General features: G+C 35.3%; 1 protein-coding gene across 3 annotated transcripts in view; it reads right to left on the bottom strand.

Annotated features, from left to right (window-relative positions):
• Positions 1–512: 512 nt before the first annotated feature.
• Cept1 (choline/ethanolamine phosphotransferase 1) overlaps positions 513–19,147 on the bottom strand; it is a 42,912-nt gene continuing 24,277 nt past the window's right edge. For 2 of the 3 annotated variants that reach the window (XM_021640901.2, XM_021640900.2), the window contains exons 5-9: positions 10,939–11,023; positions 3,179–3,310; positions 2,623–2,781; positions 2,050–2,175; positions 513–1,265 (exon numbers count right to left, since the gene is read on the bottom strand). In XM_021640901.2, coding sequence (XP_021496576.1) covers positions 1,146–1,265; positions 2,050–2,175; positions 2,623–2,781; positions 3,179–3,310; positions 10,939–11,023 — 622 coding nt within the window. In that variant the 3' untranslated portion in view covers positions 513–1,145. Of the gene's footprint in view, positions 1,266–2,049; positions 2,176–2,622; positions 2,782–3,178; positions 3,311–10,938; positions 11,024–17,455; positions 17,541–19,147 lie in introns of all 3 variants that reach the window. The other variant, XM_021640902.2, reaches the window with a different exon arrangement.

Genomic DNA, 19,147 nt, shown 5'->3' with positions numbered 1-19,147 from the left:
TAGCCCTGTGCTCTGATTTTCTGAGTCTTGTATAGCTCAGACTAACCTAAAACTCCATAGTCAAGGATACCCTTGAACTTATGATCCTCCTCCTGCTTCTATCTCTGAGTGCTGGGATTCATTATCCTTTATACTAAAGTCTGTAAACAATGCAAACAAAGATTCACGGAGGAAACTTGGCTCCTATCTCAAAGTATAGTCTAAATATCAAAATACAAAGTGCAAAGTGACACCCCAATCCCACCCGTCTGGATACTTACTGAAATGTTGGGGTAGTGACTGCAATATGAGGACCTACAGAAGGGAAAACTGAACAAAACACCTTCCCTTTGAAGAGAGTTTAACAGTTTCTACAGTATAGAGTGGTCACAGGCACATCATTACAACACAGCTGACCCATATTTCCTTAATTGTTAAAGAAAAGAAAAAAATTTGTTTAAATTAAAAAAAAAAAAAGACATTTTAAAAACAGTTCATATTTCCCCTGAATAAAACTGAGAAAAGAGACTGGCTCTGAGATCATATATTTATTTAAAAAAATAAAATGGATTGACAAAGTTACCACATTATCTGCATGCTAGCAAGATTTCCCAAGCCCGTGAGAAACACCATTTCTTGATCAATAATAAAATCACTTCCTCAACAACGTACAGACCGGAAACCTTTCCATCCAAATTTAAGGTCTTTATCACTGCTCTCACCTCACAAGCTAGTAGGATGTATGTGTCACAAGCTGAGCTCCTTACAAAAGAATGTCTGAGAAGACAAGGTGTTACTAAAAGATGATGTTAAAATCATAAAGAACCATCTTTTGGCCTGTAAAACTTTTACATTAGAATCACCACCACCGGGGGATGCGCTCTCTGACACTGTTGTTCTGAATTCAGGATAATCACAAACACATGGCATTTTTCCTGCATGCTTTCTGGAGCCAAACCCTGTTTGACATGTTCAGTTTACAGGATGGGACCTGAAAATCCCATTCTCAACAGGACAGTTAGGGGGTGTTACCAGTGACAAAGAATGAAAGTTATATGACATTGATTATTATAAATTATATTTGATCTTATCCACCCCCGTTCTCCTTTATATGTTCGGATTCCTTCCAGCAGGAAACATGAGCTTAGTAGAACCCAGATACATCATTAGTGATGATTTGAGTGAGCTGTAGAGGCTTTAATTCTGAAGACATGTATATGCAGGTGAGATGCAATCTGATTGCAAACACTGACACAGTAGCGAATCAAATCAAAGAAAGAGAAGACCTGAAAAAAGAAGAGATGTTTGGTTAGAGTCTCAGCATGTGCACAGGCCACCCTAAGCCTCCCGAAAGGACAGAAGGTGGCTTCTGACTTTCTTCTCTCCAATTCACCTCCGATTTCGTTGATTAACTCAGTTGTCTCCAGGTGTCTCCTTTACAACTAAGGATTAACAAATCTTTCCTTAGAGAGACTGCAAATATGTCAAGCTTTTTATTATTTAGTTTATTTTTTTTTGAGACAGATGTTCCTAGGCTAGCTACATATTGACTTTGGCTAGCCTCAAAGTCAGTATGTAGCTGAGGAAGATCTTCAACTTCTAATGCCTGAGTTTTCAGGCATAGCCACCATACCTGGCTTTTTAAATATGGTGCTGGGGATCAAAAGCTTCATGCATGTTAGGCAAGCACTTGACCACTCGCCAATAAATGCACCACCGTATTTCAAGCTTTCTGAGTTGCACTCTCTGTTACAATTGCTCAACTCTGCCCGTAAAGAGTGAAAGTAGGCACAGGCAGTTTATAAATGGATGACTATGACTGGGTATAGTCAGAACTTCTGTTATACATACAATCAGAAATAGGGAATTTTTGGCTCTTAATGTAGGTAGGACTAGTTATAATACAAATGAAGGCTAACAATGACATCATAAAGAACTCTTAAGACATTCAAATGTGGGTTTTTCCCATTCCTGGTAATTATTACCATTCTATGATCTCTTAGGACTGAACCACTCAGAGAAGAAAAAAAGGAGCTTACAAATCACAAAATAAGATAGTATAATACCTACCAGGGCAATCCAAAGTACAATGTATTCATCAATGAAGCTGTTAAAATACTGGTCCAGAAACAAAAGTGCTGGACCTATGAATGCTGTGTCATGCAAATGCATTTCACTTTTCGTCATGTGTGCAACCTGAGAGTAGAACAAAATCAGTAAAATAGGCACTTTCATTTTAGAGTTGTCAGCAACATAGTAAATCAGTACTATGGTCCAATACAAAGTTTAAAGAATGACTCAGCAACAATTGTTGACTTTGTAAAACTAAAAAAGGGAATAATCGTGCCATCTATGTTGGTAGAAAAACACTTTTGTACAAGGGAGTTCAATGTGTGTCCAGAGTGAGACCAAAGAATGTACATATACTGACTGACCAAATTAAAGAGTGAACAGGATAATGAAGAGATACAGAGCTTCAAAGAACTTCAAGGAAGCTCAAAATGGAGTGTCAGGAGAGTAAAAATAACTCTTAGATTGATATGAAGTGATTTTTATTGCAGAATCTTGGACTACTTAGGAGCCACAGAATAAAATCCAGGTCTACAAAACCAAAATAAGACATACATTTTAAAAAGTGCTTACCACAAGCTTATTAGTGATTTTAGCTGACACAAAACCAAATGTCAGAATATAAAGACACGGATGCTTTTCAAAAAGCTGAACTGCTGACTTCTTGTAGATCATAACAGCTAACGTGATCACTGATCCAATGTGGAGAAAAGGAGAAAGGACACTTGTTCCCTGTATAAAGCAGAGTTAAGAGCATTTATTACTATCAGATAATACATGGATCTAACACTTTAACCCAACTTCCTAGACCCTCTCACAGTGTCTGCTACTTAACAACTGCAATGAAAAAGAGGCTCTATGAACTGGTAAGGCACAAACAGGACTGCACTTGGCAGGTGTCCTGTATTTTTACACAGCATGTCATACTTTCTAAAAGCAGTGTGTTGTGCCCATATACACAAAACATGTACATTCATCAGCATACAAAAGTATGCATAAATACATACTGTAAAGGCTTAATAGAAATTTTAAGTTGACAAATGATTCTATATTTTTTAAATGAAAAACAAAGTAGTAGCAGTAACAAGTCTTTGCTGACAAATCTCTGGACAGCTTAAGGTATACTCACTGCTATGGTTGATCCATTTTTGCCAACACCACCTGTGAAGATTACACGGAAGTAATTTGTACAGGAAAATATGGTCCCTGCCACAGTACAAAGTGCAGGAAAAAGTTTCATTTGAATATTCAGCACTGGAATCTTTAATGGGTAGAGAGAAAGGACAATTAAAACCTATACACATTCAAATAAGAAAATAGTACAATCGAGTATTTATTCACACTTTCAAATATTCTCCTTTCCTTATAGTTAATATGACTATAATGGAAATTTCTCTCTTTTCTCATTATAGGTAATATAACAAATCTCAAAAGATGAGACTACTTTTGACATGAAAATATGTTATTAATTTGCATCATAAGCTTAATAAAGCTATGAATGCATCAAGGTCTAGCAAGTAAGCTGTCCTATGGCATTTTTTGTTTTTGTTTTTTTCTTTTAAGTAAGAGGGGTGCCTTATATTTCTTTGCATATTTTCTGAAATCCACCTCTAGGTATATAGTACCTTTCTAGTTGTTAGACAGTAAAGAACAAAAGTATCAAATTATTTGTAAATTAATTTTGAAATCAACATAGTATAGAACGGCAAAAGAGAAAAGTTCTATGCAGAAGAATACTAACTCTGAACTGCTGGGATACAACCAGCTAGTGAAAATGGAGGGCAACTGAAGTGGCATTTATCATTAAAAGAAAAAAGTCAAGAACACCTAAAATGGTGCAGTTTTACAAGTGTATTCCCAACTGTATATATAAAGCTTAAAGCTTACTTTTCAGTAAAAAAATATATTGCTATATGACAATACAATAAAAATGTGATTTACCTAAAGTAAGGTGAGGGGTTGAGCTGCGTAAATTTACAAGATGCATTTAATCTTGCAAGCATAATATCCATTATTTAAAATAGAGGGCACACTAAATGTTTGAGTCACCAAAGAGCTCTCATTCTTTATATTCATTCTTTTGCTTTTTTGGTTTCAAACTTTGTCCAAAACTAAGATGAATTAAAATATTATTGAAGTAATTATAGGAAAAAGATTATAAAAGACCACAAGGTTTTGATAGGTAATGAGGTCTTAAAACGAAAGCATTTAAAACAGGGCTATTTACACTATTCAGAACAGTTATTTCCCTATGTTTTAAAATCAAATAGGATGTAAGATATATCTCTTTGTAATATAAAACTAATAAAATTGGCAAAAACAAATCTAAAACGTCTGGATGCTCCATTCCTTCAAAACTCTCAAGAACTCACTTTGTTTATATAACCTACCATGTCTTGCAAAACTGCAGTTCCAATAAGAAAGTGGAACCAACTATTTGAATCTCAAGTCACACTCAGCAGGGTTTAATCTTCAAATAAAGTCCAGAAACTTGCACAACACCCCAAACTGTCTTCCTCCTTGCCTAATGTCCTAACTTACAGCCCAAGTTCAAGCTTCTCAAGAGATGAGATAATAAATAAATAATGAGGCTTTGAACTACTGTAGATCTTCTGTTCTTGTTCAGAAAACTAAGGACATTCCTAGTTAAATATGATACAGCTGTCTGGAACTCAGTATTCTGCTCCTTTCCTACTTCCAGTGTTTTGCCATTGCTTCCATTTCCTTCTTCACAGAGACAATGGATGTTTCTGGCAAAGGGAGAAATATGACACTTGCCTAATAGAGTATCCCTTCATTACTGGGGGCATCCATATTAAAACCAGGGTATCAGTACTGTGAACGAGACAAGGTATGTATCAATCACTCATGCTACAGCTAACCTGATCAAACATCTTTAACCTGTATTTACAACTTGGGGGAAACTGCTTTGGGATAATGAAATTTTTGCCCTTTGGAAGAAAGAATGAATACAAGTACTAGAAAACCCAGGCAAATTAATACAAGGATTGGATCAAGTAAGTTAGCAACTTAGGACTCTGGGGCAACATATCCTAAACATTTTAGGGCTCTTATCAATTCTGCCATGTTAGGTATATCCATCGAAATGCAAGTTCAAGTGTAGAGTTTAATTTGAATTGACTTTTAAAATAATGAATATTTATTGATGGAGGCAGAGGTCATGTGGAAAGCAGAGGACAACTTGTGATTTTCATTTTATCATTTGGATTCTAGTGTTTGATCTAGGTTATCAGGCTTCAGTGAAGTGTCCCTACTGTGTGAGCTATCCTGGTGACCATGGGTGATCAGTATGTATTTCTGAATGAAGATTCAGATCTTGTCACTTTCCCTGTGCATACTGAATGCCTGTTTTGTAAGAATAGATAAACTATCTTCTTTCCACCTTATAATGGAAAAGGTAGTATGCACAGGAAATGTGAGGCAAAGTACAAGGAAGACTTAGAGGTGATCCCTTGTAAACTGGCACCAACGAGCCACTTAAATGAAACAAAACAAAAAAACCCTTCAAGCGTTTTTACCAGTTTTACCCCACACTCAAGATCAAGAAAAGTGTGCACATTTTGTCTTTTATAATCCTTTTTTTTGCTGTCATCTCACTCATCATCATTACTCAAACTGCTTTAACTCTACAGAAATAGCCAAGGAGCTGTCTGAAAACACCTTTACCTCAAGCTTGCCTATAGTTAAGTAGTGTTCCAAACTTGGGAAGATTAAAAGTTCCATCAAGTTCTGATATCTTTTCCATAGTCAGGTGAAAAATCATCTGGCCTTGTGACCGGCAGTGCACCACTCAAATAATATCAATATGTTATAACTGACCTTAAAAAGGTTACAGTGAAAAAAATTTTTATTCTCAACACTTCACCCAAACACAATGTATACGTTTTGGTTAGACTTTGAAGATACATGGTAATTTAATTGGTTTTGTGGAAATAAAACTATAATTTTAAGAATAGATAATTTCTTGCAAAAAGCATACAAAATCTTGTTTCTAAATCACAGGAATTTTCAAAAATTTTATTTACTTTAATAATGTATACATGTGTATTTGTATATGTGAATTTAGTGCCTGTGAAGGACAGAAGAAGGAGTCAGATCCCTTAAAGCTGGGATTATTTGAGGTTACCAGCCACCTGCTGTGGGTGCTGGGAACTGAATTTGGGTCCTATACAAGAGCAGCACATGCTCTTAACTGCTGAGCCATTTCTCCAGCATCATGTGAATTATTTTAAGTGAATTCTATGAAAATACTAACAATGTTAACATAATGACAGCATCCAATAAGGCTTTAAGGAAAATCACTATGTAGAAACTATTCAAGTGTAAAGGCACTTTCTTTTAATAGTCTTTCGATTCAGTGATGGGGTTGCAGCTCAGTGGTATAGTGCTTACCTAATAAAACTAGAGTACTTAATCCTCAGCACCAGAAAAATGCCTTTTAGTTCAAGAAAGACAAATAGGTTATACTACATGAAATATTCCATCCTTCAAACAGTCTCAAGCAATTTAGCTGTAGTAGCATTTAACTAGTTGCTTTAGATGAATTCTAAAAGAATTAAGAAATATTTAATCTAGGTCTGCACTTGAAAGAATCTCACTCAGAAGAGGAAACAGAATAGACAGTGGAAGTGGATGAAGAGGGAACAAAGTAGGAGAGGGAGCATAAAGAGAAATGAGGGTGGAGACCGAGCTGGGGATGGGGGAAGGACAGAGGACCTACAGAGAGAATAGAAAGTGTGGGTAGGAGCATCTCTGTGACAAGCTGGAGACCCAAGACAGGGCAGGTTTCTAGAGGGATATGGGAGTGACTCTAGCTGAGAATCCTAGTAGTAGGGGTCATGGAAACTTTAAGAGGACACCCTCTAACTAGATTGGACTTCTGGTGGATGGAGGGAACACTAATCTACCCACAAAAACTTTGACCCCAAATTTATCCTGCCTACAAGACGTACAGGGATAAATATAGAGCACAGATCGAGGGAATGTTCAACCGATGCCTGGCTCAAATCCATCCCATGGGAGAAAGCCAACTTCTGACACTATTCATGATATTCTGCTATGCCTGCAGATAGGAGCCTACCATAGTTGTCCTCTGTGGGTTGACCCAGCAGCAGATAGAAACAGATGCTGAGACACACAGCCCAACATTGGGCAAGGCACAAGAAGTCTTATGGAAAAGTTAGGGGAAGGATAGAAGGACTTAGAGGTGACAAGAACTCCACAAAAACACCAACAGAGCAAATTAACTAGGGCCAAGAAGGGCTTGCATAGACTGAAGCACTAACCAAGGGCCATGCATAGACTGGACCTAGGCCCCTACACAGATGTAGCTGGTGTTTCAGCTTCATGTGGGTTCCCTTGTAAGGGGAGTAGGGGATGTCTCTGAAATAGACTCTGCTACTTGTTTTTTTTGATCTCCCCCCTCCTCTCCTCCCCCTGCCTCACCAGGCCACAGGGGAAGAGGACACACTCAATCCAGATGCAACTTGATGAGCTGGGGTAGATGGTTAGGGGGTGCTTCCCTCTTCTGAGGAATAGGGGAGGGGGATAGGGGAAGAGGGAGGGAAGAAAGATGGGAAAGAAAGGGAGGAAAAGAAGGAAAGGGGCTACAAGTAGGCCATAAAGTGAATAAATAAATTAATTAAAAAATAATCAAAAGTAGGAATGCCTTTAATCCCAGCACTGGAGAGGCAGAGGCAGAAGAATCTCTGTGAGTTCAAGGGCAGCCTGGTCTACAAAGTAAGTTCAGGATGGCCAGGGCTACACAGAGAGACCCTATCTTGAGAAACTAACTAACCAACCAACCAGAATCAAATATAAATAATCAGTAGTGAATTGTATAATTAAGTTATTTGCGTATTCATATCCCTAGCCCTTTCTAAGATAGCTTTAAAGGAAATATGTTTTAGGAAGAAGCAATAAACAGAAACTTATTTCTTGAAATCTACTAACTTTTGTGAATGAAAGTATTCCTTTCCCAACAAAACAAAAGCCCAGGAAACAGCAATAACGTCCACTATAACTAATAGTAAAAACTCATCTTTTGGGGGAGAAAATGTGGCAAAGAATAGGCAATCCAAAAGTAAGTAGCTGTCACTCACTCACCTTTGCAAAACAATGATCTTTTGGAGTCAAACTTATGAAGACATTTGTAATGTTTTTCTCTTCTTTTACCATATATGTGATTGCTAAATTTAAGGTAAAAGTCTTATAATTTAACAAGGATTTGGAAAATAAAGTCTATTTTATGGCCTGAGATTTTTTTCTTAATAAATGTAATAAATTCCCTATGTGAATTTATAAATAACATCTTTTCTCTATTTGGCACAAATGATGGGCTCACTATTTGCAGTTACATTTCTGAACCAAATAATAATAAATAATAAACCTTTGAGCCAAATAAAAAGAAAATGAGTTCGGACACTGCTAATCCTAAAATGGAAATGAAGCAAAATTAAAAACTTGATTCTCAAATTCAGATTTTAGTGTATTTCTGATTTCAGATTAGAAACAAGTAAATGCTGATACATATTCTAAAATCTAAAATGACCTGCAATTTGAAACACTTCTGATCCCAAGCTTTTAGGACATGGGATAGTAACCTGCATGTCAGTATGAGATCAAACAACACAAGTGATTTCATTAGGTCTCCAATTATTAGAAAAGGTTCTTCCTTTTAGTTTAATGATGCAAACATAGCAATACAGAGATACCAAGTTAGGTGCTAGGGATCTCTTTTTCTGACACATTCTAATCATAGCAATCATATTAATCCTGAATGTTGAATGCCTGATCTATTAATCGAATTTCAAAATATACTATGTCAGTTTCACAACCAGGCTTGGTGGTGAACTGATCTCATCCCAGAACTTCTAAGGGAGAGGCAAGGGCATCATGAGCCTGGGGTATATAAATAGTAAGATCTTGTCTTAAATAAACATTCAAGAAGATGATAATAAGAAAAGAATAGGAAAAAAAAAACACCCTCCAGTGTAATTAAAAACAAAATTATATTATCTTAATTACAAGAAATGACAGATAGAATTAGCATCTGCTTTTCTTGTTGTTTTGAGGCTCGGCTAAGCAGCCCAGGCTACCACAGTTGACTGTGCAGTTGAAAACTTTCAACTTTTAATTCTACTGCATCTACCTCCTAAGTGCTTAGATTATTTGAACTTTTAAAGAAGATAGTTACATAGCTTATTTGTACAAATTCTACTGAGAAAGGTAAAAAGTATATATGAGTAAAAAGTATATATGAATCAATTTACTGCCAGGTACGCCCTAAAAAATAAAATATAGTTATAACACAAATACAGATACTTGAAATACATGTGTATATAATATAATGCTATATTTAAATATCAGTTCTATAAACCAGGGGTTAAAATTCTCTCTCTCTCTCTGTGGTTTTTTTGAGACAGAGTTTCTTTGTGTGGCTTTGGCTGTCCTGGACTTGCTTTGAAGAGCAGGCTATCCCTGAACTCACAGAGATTCCTGAGTGCTGGGATTAAGGCATGTACCACCATGCCCAGCTCAGAATTCTCATTTTATGGATATTAAAATACTTTAAAAAACTTAGCCATTTTATATATGTTTAAGATATTAAAAACAGTATTCTGGAAAGAAAATTTTCCTGGTTGACTAAAAATTGTTTTTATTCCTTTATCTCTTCTTTCTTTGTAAGGCCATCCCCAGAACCAAAGACAACTAATGTTTGGCAATAAATACTCAGGGAAGTACCTAATTTACCATTAGGCAGTGAATTAAGTAAGGGGAAAGTCTTAGTAAATTTATATTTTGAAATTATTCTGACTTTTAAGAATTATATTCATTTCGGGTTATAAAATGATTTTTAGCACAATAACATCAAATAACTACTAATGAGGTGATGGTAACCAGCAGCTAACTGATGACTGGCGAGTATAACTACCCTGCCCAATCTTGAACAATACTTGAACTGTGAAGTGGAGGTGTTCCCCTTAATTACAGCACTCCAAAGATTAAGAAACTCTGGAGACTAAGAAAGAAGGATAATTTCTGTAAGGCCAGTCTAACCTACCTCCCCAAACATAAAACAGAACAAAGTAAAACAAAGCTAAAACCAGAACAGGAAACAATATATAAGGAGCCTCAGCTTTCACTGTGGGCTTCTTACCTGACCAGCACTGCCTTATGTACAGGCACATATTAACTAATCCATGCAATGGGTCCTATCATCATCTCCTTTTCGCAGAGGAGGAAACTGAACTAGACAGTTACGTAATACACAGAAGTCAGAATGACGGGCAATGGAGCCTTGATCAAACAGACAATCTGGTTCCAGAGTGTGTGTCTCTGGCCCATATGTATTCTCTCAGAGGCTCATAGAAGGTTTAAAAAAAAAGAAAAAATAGGTTTATAAAGTAATATATTTCAGAGCAGGAAGAAAAAGTCCAGTGTTTAAAATAATCCTGTAGCACTTAATTTACAATCTTATACCTATATTTGTTATTTAGCATTAAGCACATGACAGAAGTGCTACTAAAGTCATATGGTGCAGAAAAAAGAAAAAAAAAGTAATTTGTGTCACTACTTAACTTACTTGTCACATTACCTGTTGTTTCCTTGAATGTATGAATGTAAAATAGGATGACAATAAGGACTCAGATTCTCAATGACCTTCAAAACACACTTAATGTACACAGAATTCCAAAGAATACAATTTTCATGCTCTAAAAAGAAACTTCCTACTGTTTGCTATAACTTTCATTCTCAGAAAAAAAGTGAAATATTTAAACATTATCCTTTAACTGGATTATCCTATATTAGAAACACAAGCAGAAGATAACATGCATTACATAGGATACATGATGTGAACAAAATTACCATAGATTGCCAAAAAGGTGGTCCTCCAATCACTGCCAGCAAATGCATGATTATTATGAAGATTTGCACTTCAGTCACATCAATTCTGATTAGGTACAAAAAGCCAAAAAGCAGAATTATTCAAAACACAATTTCAAGTTAATTACTTGCAAGCAAAGCAGCATTCCTCTATCATGCACAATAGAAGATAAATTTCAAATATGGAACAAAGGGGGAAAAGGAGGTATCAAAATTTTGTTATGAACAAAATCATATAAAATCCAGAGCCTTTTAAATTCAATTTGATAAATTTAGGAGCAATAAAAACCCCCCTCTCCAAAGAAAATTTTTATAACCTAACCTTTCCCACCAAAAACAAAAAAAGGATATGTATGAGTTAAAATTTGAGTATCAAGCAGAGAATTACATTGTACAGCTACATAGTATGAAATCCTGAAGTATGCTCTCTGCAGTAGCAACTGAAATGGTGAACTTTAACTGGAAGAAAAGAAATGGATTGTCCCCTAGATATATTCATTTAATGTCCACTGTGCTACAGGTGTGAAAAAAAAAAATCAACCAATTCTTAATCAGATTCTTTTCTCACTAGGTCAATCACCCTCACATTCTGGAAAGATAATTGAAAGCAGAGAATAGTAGCTTTGAGATTATCGAAAATGACCTCATGGTCAAGAGACAAACAGTGAAAAGGCAGTAGGTGGGGGGGGGGCAACAGAAATTAGAAGCATGAAAGTCTGAAGGGAAAAAGAAAACATGGGCAAAAAGATTGAGGAGCAATGCCTGCATGGGTGTTCCTTTCCTTCCACAGACGAGCACCTCACGGAAGCTTGAGCCTGACATTCTTAGACCACAGAATCCAAACATTTCAAGGGAAATAATTTATTCTACAGGTACACTGTTTTCTACAAGGTTATTCGTTATAGAAGCAGTTATAGAAAAAAAATTTAATCCCTTAATGAATGAGGGCATACATAAGTTCCACATAACAGAACAGTTTGTAGCTTTTCTGAGGTGGCAGGGCAGCGCCCTGCATATTAAAATGGGAAATCATCAAATACTAAGTGAAAAAGAAGTTCCAGAATGTGTATATCCTGCATTTTGTGGGGAAAAATGACAAATTTTCCTTTTATTTTTGGCAGTAATTGCACAATACATTACCTATTTGGAAAGGACAAGGGAATTTCCCATGCTATAAATTTTTATGGTGTTAGTTTTATAACAAGGTGGATACTTCATTAACTGTAGAAAAAAAATGTAAGAAAAACCAAGTATCAACAGCAAGGAGATCAGTTTGTACAGAGTGGAGCTCCCATTTTTACAATTGATACTTAAAGCAGACAATCCATGTGAATTTAGGATATGTAAACTCTCATACCCAGAAGTAACTGGCTTGAAACCAGTCCTTTCAAAATAAAACCTATTGATCTTTATTTGCTGGATACATTTTTTTAAATAAATGCATATTTAGCTGCAAATAGTAATGTAATTATTTTGATATACACATTTATTGAAAAAATTGGACTGAAGTAAGCTAAAAAGACTCTGTAGCGCTGACCTGGTGAGTGGTGATGCCAATAAGGGGAATTACACTCAGTAGCAGACTCAGGAGACTAAGCAGGTAGGTGTGTCAAAGATGATCGATTCTGTCTTGGGTGGAGGGTGGACATCTTACAACATTTTGCTGAACATATGAAGTAGCCTTTTGGAAGCGGAAGGGCCAGAAGTATAGAATTACAAAGTTAAAATGGAGAAACCTTGCATAATTAATTTTTGTACTATGGATGAGTTGAAGAGCAAAAAGCAAATATGAAAGATCTTTTATAGCCTCAAATTTTGGAAGATTTTCTAAACTATTCAGACGCTATCACTGTATGTGGAAGAGAGCATGAAGGAAAACTTACCAGCTGATAGGTAGTTAGGTGTATTTTTTCCTATATGCTTACTAGATTTAGAACAAATGTCTGAACTCCCTTCATGAGAACTGCCTATCATTGCTCGTGGAAGAATTAAACACAATCCAGTGCAAAGCCATTCAGAAATGCTTAACAATAAATAGTCAGCTAATGATGGAGTTCAGGAGATAGATACATGGCAATCTATTATGTCACCTTCCCAGTAAATCTCTCTCACTGTGGGATGAGTTTACATTGACACTGAATAGAAGGGGCCTCAATTTAGGACTCTGCAGGAAAGGTCACTGTCTAGAAGGGATATTTATTTAAGCAGCAATCTGAGATTTCTGTAATCAGTTTTCTTTCTCTCTTTTTAAAGATTTGTCTTATTTGTGGGTATTTCACTGAGTGATTAGGTACTACGTGCACACCTGTGGACAGGTGTGTGTCCAGAGGCCAGAAGAGGGCTTCAGTTTCTATTAGATATGGAACCATAGGCCTTTTTCTGATGCCTGGCTTGTCACATGGACGCTGAGATACAAACTCCAGTCTCCAAACTCCAGTGGCAAATGCTCTTAACTACTTAGCCACCTCTCTAGCTCACATAAAAATTTTTCATTATTACTTTCAAAATGGAGACAAAAAAGGCAATAACTCGTCTTCAAAAACAAGGGCAATAACTATTACTTATAAAAAAATATCCTTGAGGATAAGAGATCTGTAGCCTAAGAACACCCCAAGCAAAGATCTATTAAAAAAAAAAAAAAAGGAAAAACAAGTTTTGCTTCTGTAGCATTAGTTTACTATAGCCTAAAGTGTAGAGAGAAAATAAAGTTTTCTCTACCCTTGAAGGTTTCTTGAGATCTTTATGAATACTTTATTACAATGAATACCTTTTGCCATTTCTACTTACGTTTAACATATTGTGAAAGGAAAATAATTTTTCCAGGAACAATCTAAATTGTAAATTCTTGTCAGAGCCTATCTAAAGTACTTACAAGCCAGAGACAAACACGGCTCAGATGGCTATCATAAAGAAGGACGAAGCGAAACACACCCTATACATTGTGGGGTCTTAACTTTCCTCGTCTCTGGATGGGGTAACTGTGAGGGTGGCAGCCCAAAGTCAAAATCAGGTTCTAAGTACACACTAGATCCTGTGGATCAATCATTTCTTTAACAGTCGTCATTATCTCATTTTATATGTATGTGTGTTTACCTGCATTTTGTGCATCACATGTATGTCTAGTGTCTGTAGAGGCTAGAAGGGGGTGTCAGATCCCCTGCAAACTGGAGTTGCAGACAGTAGTGAGCCAGTTTACCAAGCTATGTAAGTTTGCTAACTATGAGGAAATTTCCTGAACTCTCTTACCTCAGTGCTGGGGATACCAGGGCCTAACAAAGGAGGAAAGGCACCGCACCACTAAGTTACCCCCGAGCCATTCTTTTCTAAGTTTCATTTTTATTCTCATCGTCCAGAGAAAAGAGTAAGTGCACAAATGCATTTGGTTTAAGTTCCAATTCAATTCGTAATGAGGGATACAAAGCCATCCACAAGAGCTGATAACCACACTCATCCTCTTTTCCCAGAACTTAACATGGGTTTTCCCTCAAAGACGAGAAAGTAATCTACTCTATCTTTCTTTTACATGTGTGGTAAGTATGTTAAAAATAATACTTGCAGCTAATTTGTAAGTGTAACTATTTCTATTACATTGTAAATAGTAAATAAAACTGTTTTGTAACTTGGGCTTACAATAAGTACAATAAGCATTAACATAGACTATATATATAATATATAGTAGGGATAAATTCACAACAAAAAAAAACAAGACAAAACAAAAACATACCTTAGCTTGTACAATCTGATTTGTGTGCTTATGCTAAAAAACAAACAAGTTTTTCTCTTAAAAATCATCTATCTGAAAAACTCAGGGATCCTATTCAATGATTAGGGCATTAGACTTATTTGTAAATGCATGTGAATGTCAAATGTTAGGGGGTTGAAATGAGGATAAGCCAAGATATTTCACTTTCCACCCTCACTAAGGACAAATGGTGCAAGACAAGCTTTAATACTAGATAATGTTAACCGCAGAGCTCAATGGTAACTCCAAGTAGTTTTAATTCAAACACTATATACAGAAAAACCAGACAAATCTGTTTAGTTTTTAAATAAGCTGAATTATTAAAAACAGGATTACCTAACACGTGAGTATTTTCTCAGATTTTCTGAGAAAACTAAAAGAGAAAGCCCATTGAAAATTCTAAGCAGAGACAAATATAGCCAAGTCCCCTAAAGCAGAGGAACGCGGAATAGGCCCAGACATAAGTGGTAGCCTCTGAAACAGAAGAACTAAGGGACTTTTCAACTCATTTAGCATCATCAGTATGCAGTTAAAGAATTACTGCCTTATTTCTTTTCTCTATCACTCAGTTATTGAAGAAATACGTATAGTAATAGAACTTAAGGCTTTAAAATATAAAAAAAGATTCACTACATGCCATGTATAGATAGTCATTAGTGCATTATATGTTTTTAATATTTTTCATCTTTATAAATATGCTAGGAGGTGGGAACAACATTTATATCTGAGGAAACTGAGAAGTGTTACGTGACTTTTTCATAGTTATAGGGAAAATAAGTAGGACCTTGACAGGCAAGGGAAGTGTTGTTCTTATGAAATTCTGAAACTCCATCAATCAGTTGAGATAAATGTTTGTCTTAAGTTTATATTTTTTATTATCATTTCAGGGTGATGCTTCCATATTAAAATACAAACTTACCAAAAACTGCTAGAATATATAGAGGATAGTTTAAAGGCCAATAAATTCATGTAGAAACAAATTAATAACAACAATTTTTTCTAAAGCTTTTTCCTCCAGCCAAAAAAATATATTAACATTTATCTGATGATTTAATTTCAGTTATTAAAATCACTAATCACCAAACAAATGATCAAATAAGACAAAGCAATAACTACAAGGACCAAAATAAAATCTCTAAAATCAGTACCTAATAAAAGTGAAAAACAGTATATTTGGAAAAAGCAGAGCATATTTAAAATTTTTTAAAAATCATATTTAAACGTATTAGTTTCCAAAAACATTTTAGCAGAGAACAAAGGGCTCTATAAATTTAGTTTGTTTTTTGTTTTTTTGTGCTGGGAATCAAAGTTATGGCTTTGTGTATGCTATGCAAACATCAAAGCACTTCGTTACATCCTGAATCAAAATGTCTGTTATTCCTATTTTCATAAAGAAACCGCATGAAAGTAAGTAACACTGCCTATATTCTGACTGTTAATTCATTGACAACACAGGTAAAGATGTGGGGTTAACCCTAGGCAGCAGTAACAAACAATGAAGAACAATTATCTGGACAATTACAATAAGCCTCAGGTCTTTACAGAGAGAAGGATAAGGGGGACAGAGTGAGGTCTACAAACAATTATGCAAACACTGTAAATTCAACTGAAAATGGCTTTTGTTTTTCTCCTGGAACCTACTAATGTATTTCTCAGTACTCTCCATATCCCAAGGTTATTTTGTCTCTAACATTATCCTTATTGTCACTGAGTAACTGGGTTTAGAAGGCTGCGATGTGCCTTTCACAAAGTGCTCTACTAACAAAGTGGATAAGAGTAATGCTGCCTTGCACAGTCAGAATAATTTGTCAAGTTTTCATATGGAAAAATGTTCCCCAACATTTCTTGAATGACAAAATATGATGAAGGTAAGCTCTCCTCCTGCTTGTAAGTAAACTTTCAACTTTCCTGTTATAGTTTAAAGGATTCTGAATTACCTGACTAGAGAAACATTTCCTGTAAGTCCCAAGGTCAAAATTATAATTCTAACATGAGAGGGAAAAACTCCTGTGTTAACAGTAAATATATATTTACTGGGGTGGGGAGGCAAAAGGGGAAGACATTCAAAGGATGGCTGTAGTAACGAGAGTTGAGGGTAGTTTCAAAATCACAAGAGAGAAAAACAGAAGAAAGAGAAAATGAGATTTGATGAGACTATCTTCTAGCTTAAGTTTGTGAAGTTATATTTGTTCATTTATACTAAGATTATTGTTAATCCAAGCACAACTAGAATAGTTAAAGGACTATAGTTAATAGCTAAGAAGTTAAGCAGAATGTTTCCTAAGTGAATGTGGAGTTCACTCAGTTATGTCAAAAACAAAACTCTGCTTGCTTTATTTTGTTTCCAAACAGCAATGTATGCATATATAAACAATTGATGAATTCATATGTTTCTTCCATATATATATATATATATATATATATATGAAAGAAAAACATAAACATGACAAAAATAAAAATGGTGGAAAGGTGTTTGTTTTAAAAAAACAATGTCTGCAGGTAAATGGGAAACAAAATTGTCACCCGCATCAAACCAGAGATAATACTTTTTGGAAAGTTTTGTGATATACACAGGGTGGATTTTTATTGCCCTATTATAATTTAAATCACTTATTTTCTATTAACATTTATCTGTAAAAATACCAGCAGAAACACTTGAATTTTCATTTCTTCAATTATTCTGTGCATGACAAAGGTGCTGTCTTTATTGAATTCACGCCATTGTTCATTAGACTGCATGAATATTCTAACAGTTACCGTGAAGTTCCAGAACCAAGGCCCCACGGTTCCTGAGAGAAGCTGGCATAATATAATTATGATCTGGGACTCTGTAACATCGAATCTATGCATAAGGAAACAAACATTTCAAAATAACTTTACTCAGATATTTTTCTAATGAGCCTATTAAAACAGGTAGCAAAAACTAGACTTCAAAGGAAGTATTCCCTTTATAAAGACACTCAGACTAAATGACACAATTTATGTAATATATTATACTTTCGCATACACAAATATTTCTTATTTAAATCACATTAGTAGTTTAAAAAAATTGAGCTGTAAAATACTAAAACGATTTTAAAGCAGGTGTTTAGAAATATTAGTACCGTAAATATAGTCAGTTACTGAGGAGTGGCAAATGTTACTTGCCACATAGTTTCCTTACATCACAGATCCATCCAGTAATGAAAACCATGCCGACCCTTTTGTAAATAGCTACATTCCTGGCCCCTAACTACCCTGCACATTTCATTTTTATTTCTAAGTCAATAGAGATACCTAAAAAATTCCTTCAATTTGGTTCTAGTACACTAATTAATAATATATAAAAGGATTGAGATAACAGTCTATGATAAACAACTCCAGAATCATTTATTTCCCCTGATTTTGAGGATCAAAACAAGGACCTTGCTCATGTTAGAAAGCAGTTTACCATGGAGCTATAACATCTTCAGTCCTTTTGCGGAAAATTTATTTATTTTACACCTAGAATCTATAAAACTTAGGGCAACTTCGAAATTTCTATGTAACCCAGGCTGGCCTTGATCCATCTACCTCTGCTTACTCAGTATAATTCTACACCTACGGCACCATGAGAAACAAAAAAGAAAAGGAAAACAACAACAACGAAAGCAAAAACAGAGTCCCTAGCCCAGCTGGTCTCAAAATCTCTGTTTACCCAAGGAAGACCTTAAACTTCTGCTCTTCCAACTCCCACATTTAAAGTGCTAAGATATAACCATGTTCTGTCAGGCCTGTTTATAAGGCTGGAGATGGAACCCAGGATGGGGGAGCCTGAAAGGCAAGAGCTATACCAAATGAATTACATCTCACCCCACTGGAATCCAGTCCTTAAAACCTGTCCTTTCCTTCCTTTTAAGATCAGAAAATAATCTTTCTTAGTAGCTGCAATGAACATTTTGAAAAGTCACAATATTATACTAATTTTCCTACCTCAATCTCAAAAAATTATGTAGGTATATGTAAAAATAAAAAATGACAAAGAATAATACAATGAAGATAGTTTTCTTTTTTTTTTTTAGTCTAAAAAGAGAAAAAAAAATCAAAAAGGCAAGCTGAATATGGGAAGTGCTTGGTAGGTATAAGCAAGAGAACCAAGAGTTCAGCTTTGGCTATGGGGTTTGAGGCTACTGTCTCAAAAAACAAATCAAATTTGCCATCTTGTGGCAAATTCATTTAAAATAAACAAATTTAAAATAAAATAAAATCTAGAGTAGATTCTCTACTCTAGAATCTTCCTTTTCTTCCCAATTCCACACATCGTAATTTTTAAGTAACACCAGTTTAGTCACATAAGTTTTGAAATATAAATAATCAAGGAGTTGTATGGAATACCCTTTACAAAAACTAAAATTAATCTAAGAACCAAGAATGCTGATGATAGAAACATGTTCCTAATTTTAATCTCATTTTTACACTAATACAAATATT

Source organism: Meriones unguiculatus, chromosome 10, assembly GCF_030254825.1.
Source record: "Meriones unguiculatus strain TT.TT164.6M chromosome 10, Bangor_MerUng_6.1, whole genome shotgun sequence".
NCBI classification, from domain to species: domain Eukaryota; kingdom Metazoa; phylum Chordata; class Mammalia; order Rodentia; family Muridae; genus Meriones; species Meriones unguiculatus.
Note: the sequence above shows the minus strand (reverse complement) of the source record. Positions and strands in the feature narration are given on the sequence as shown.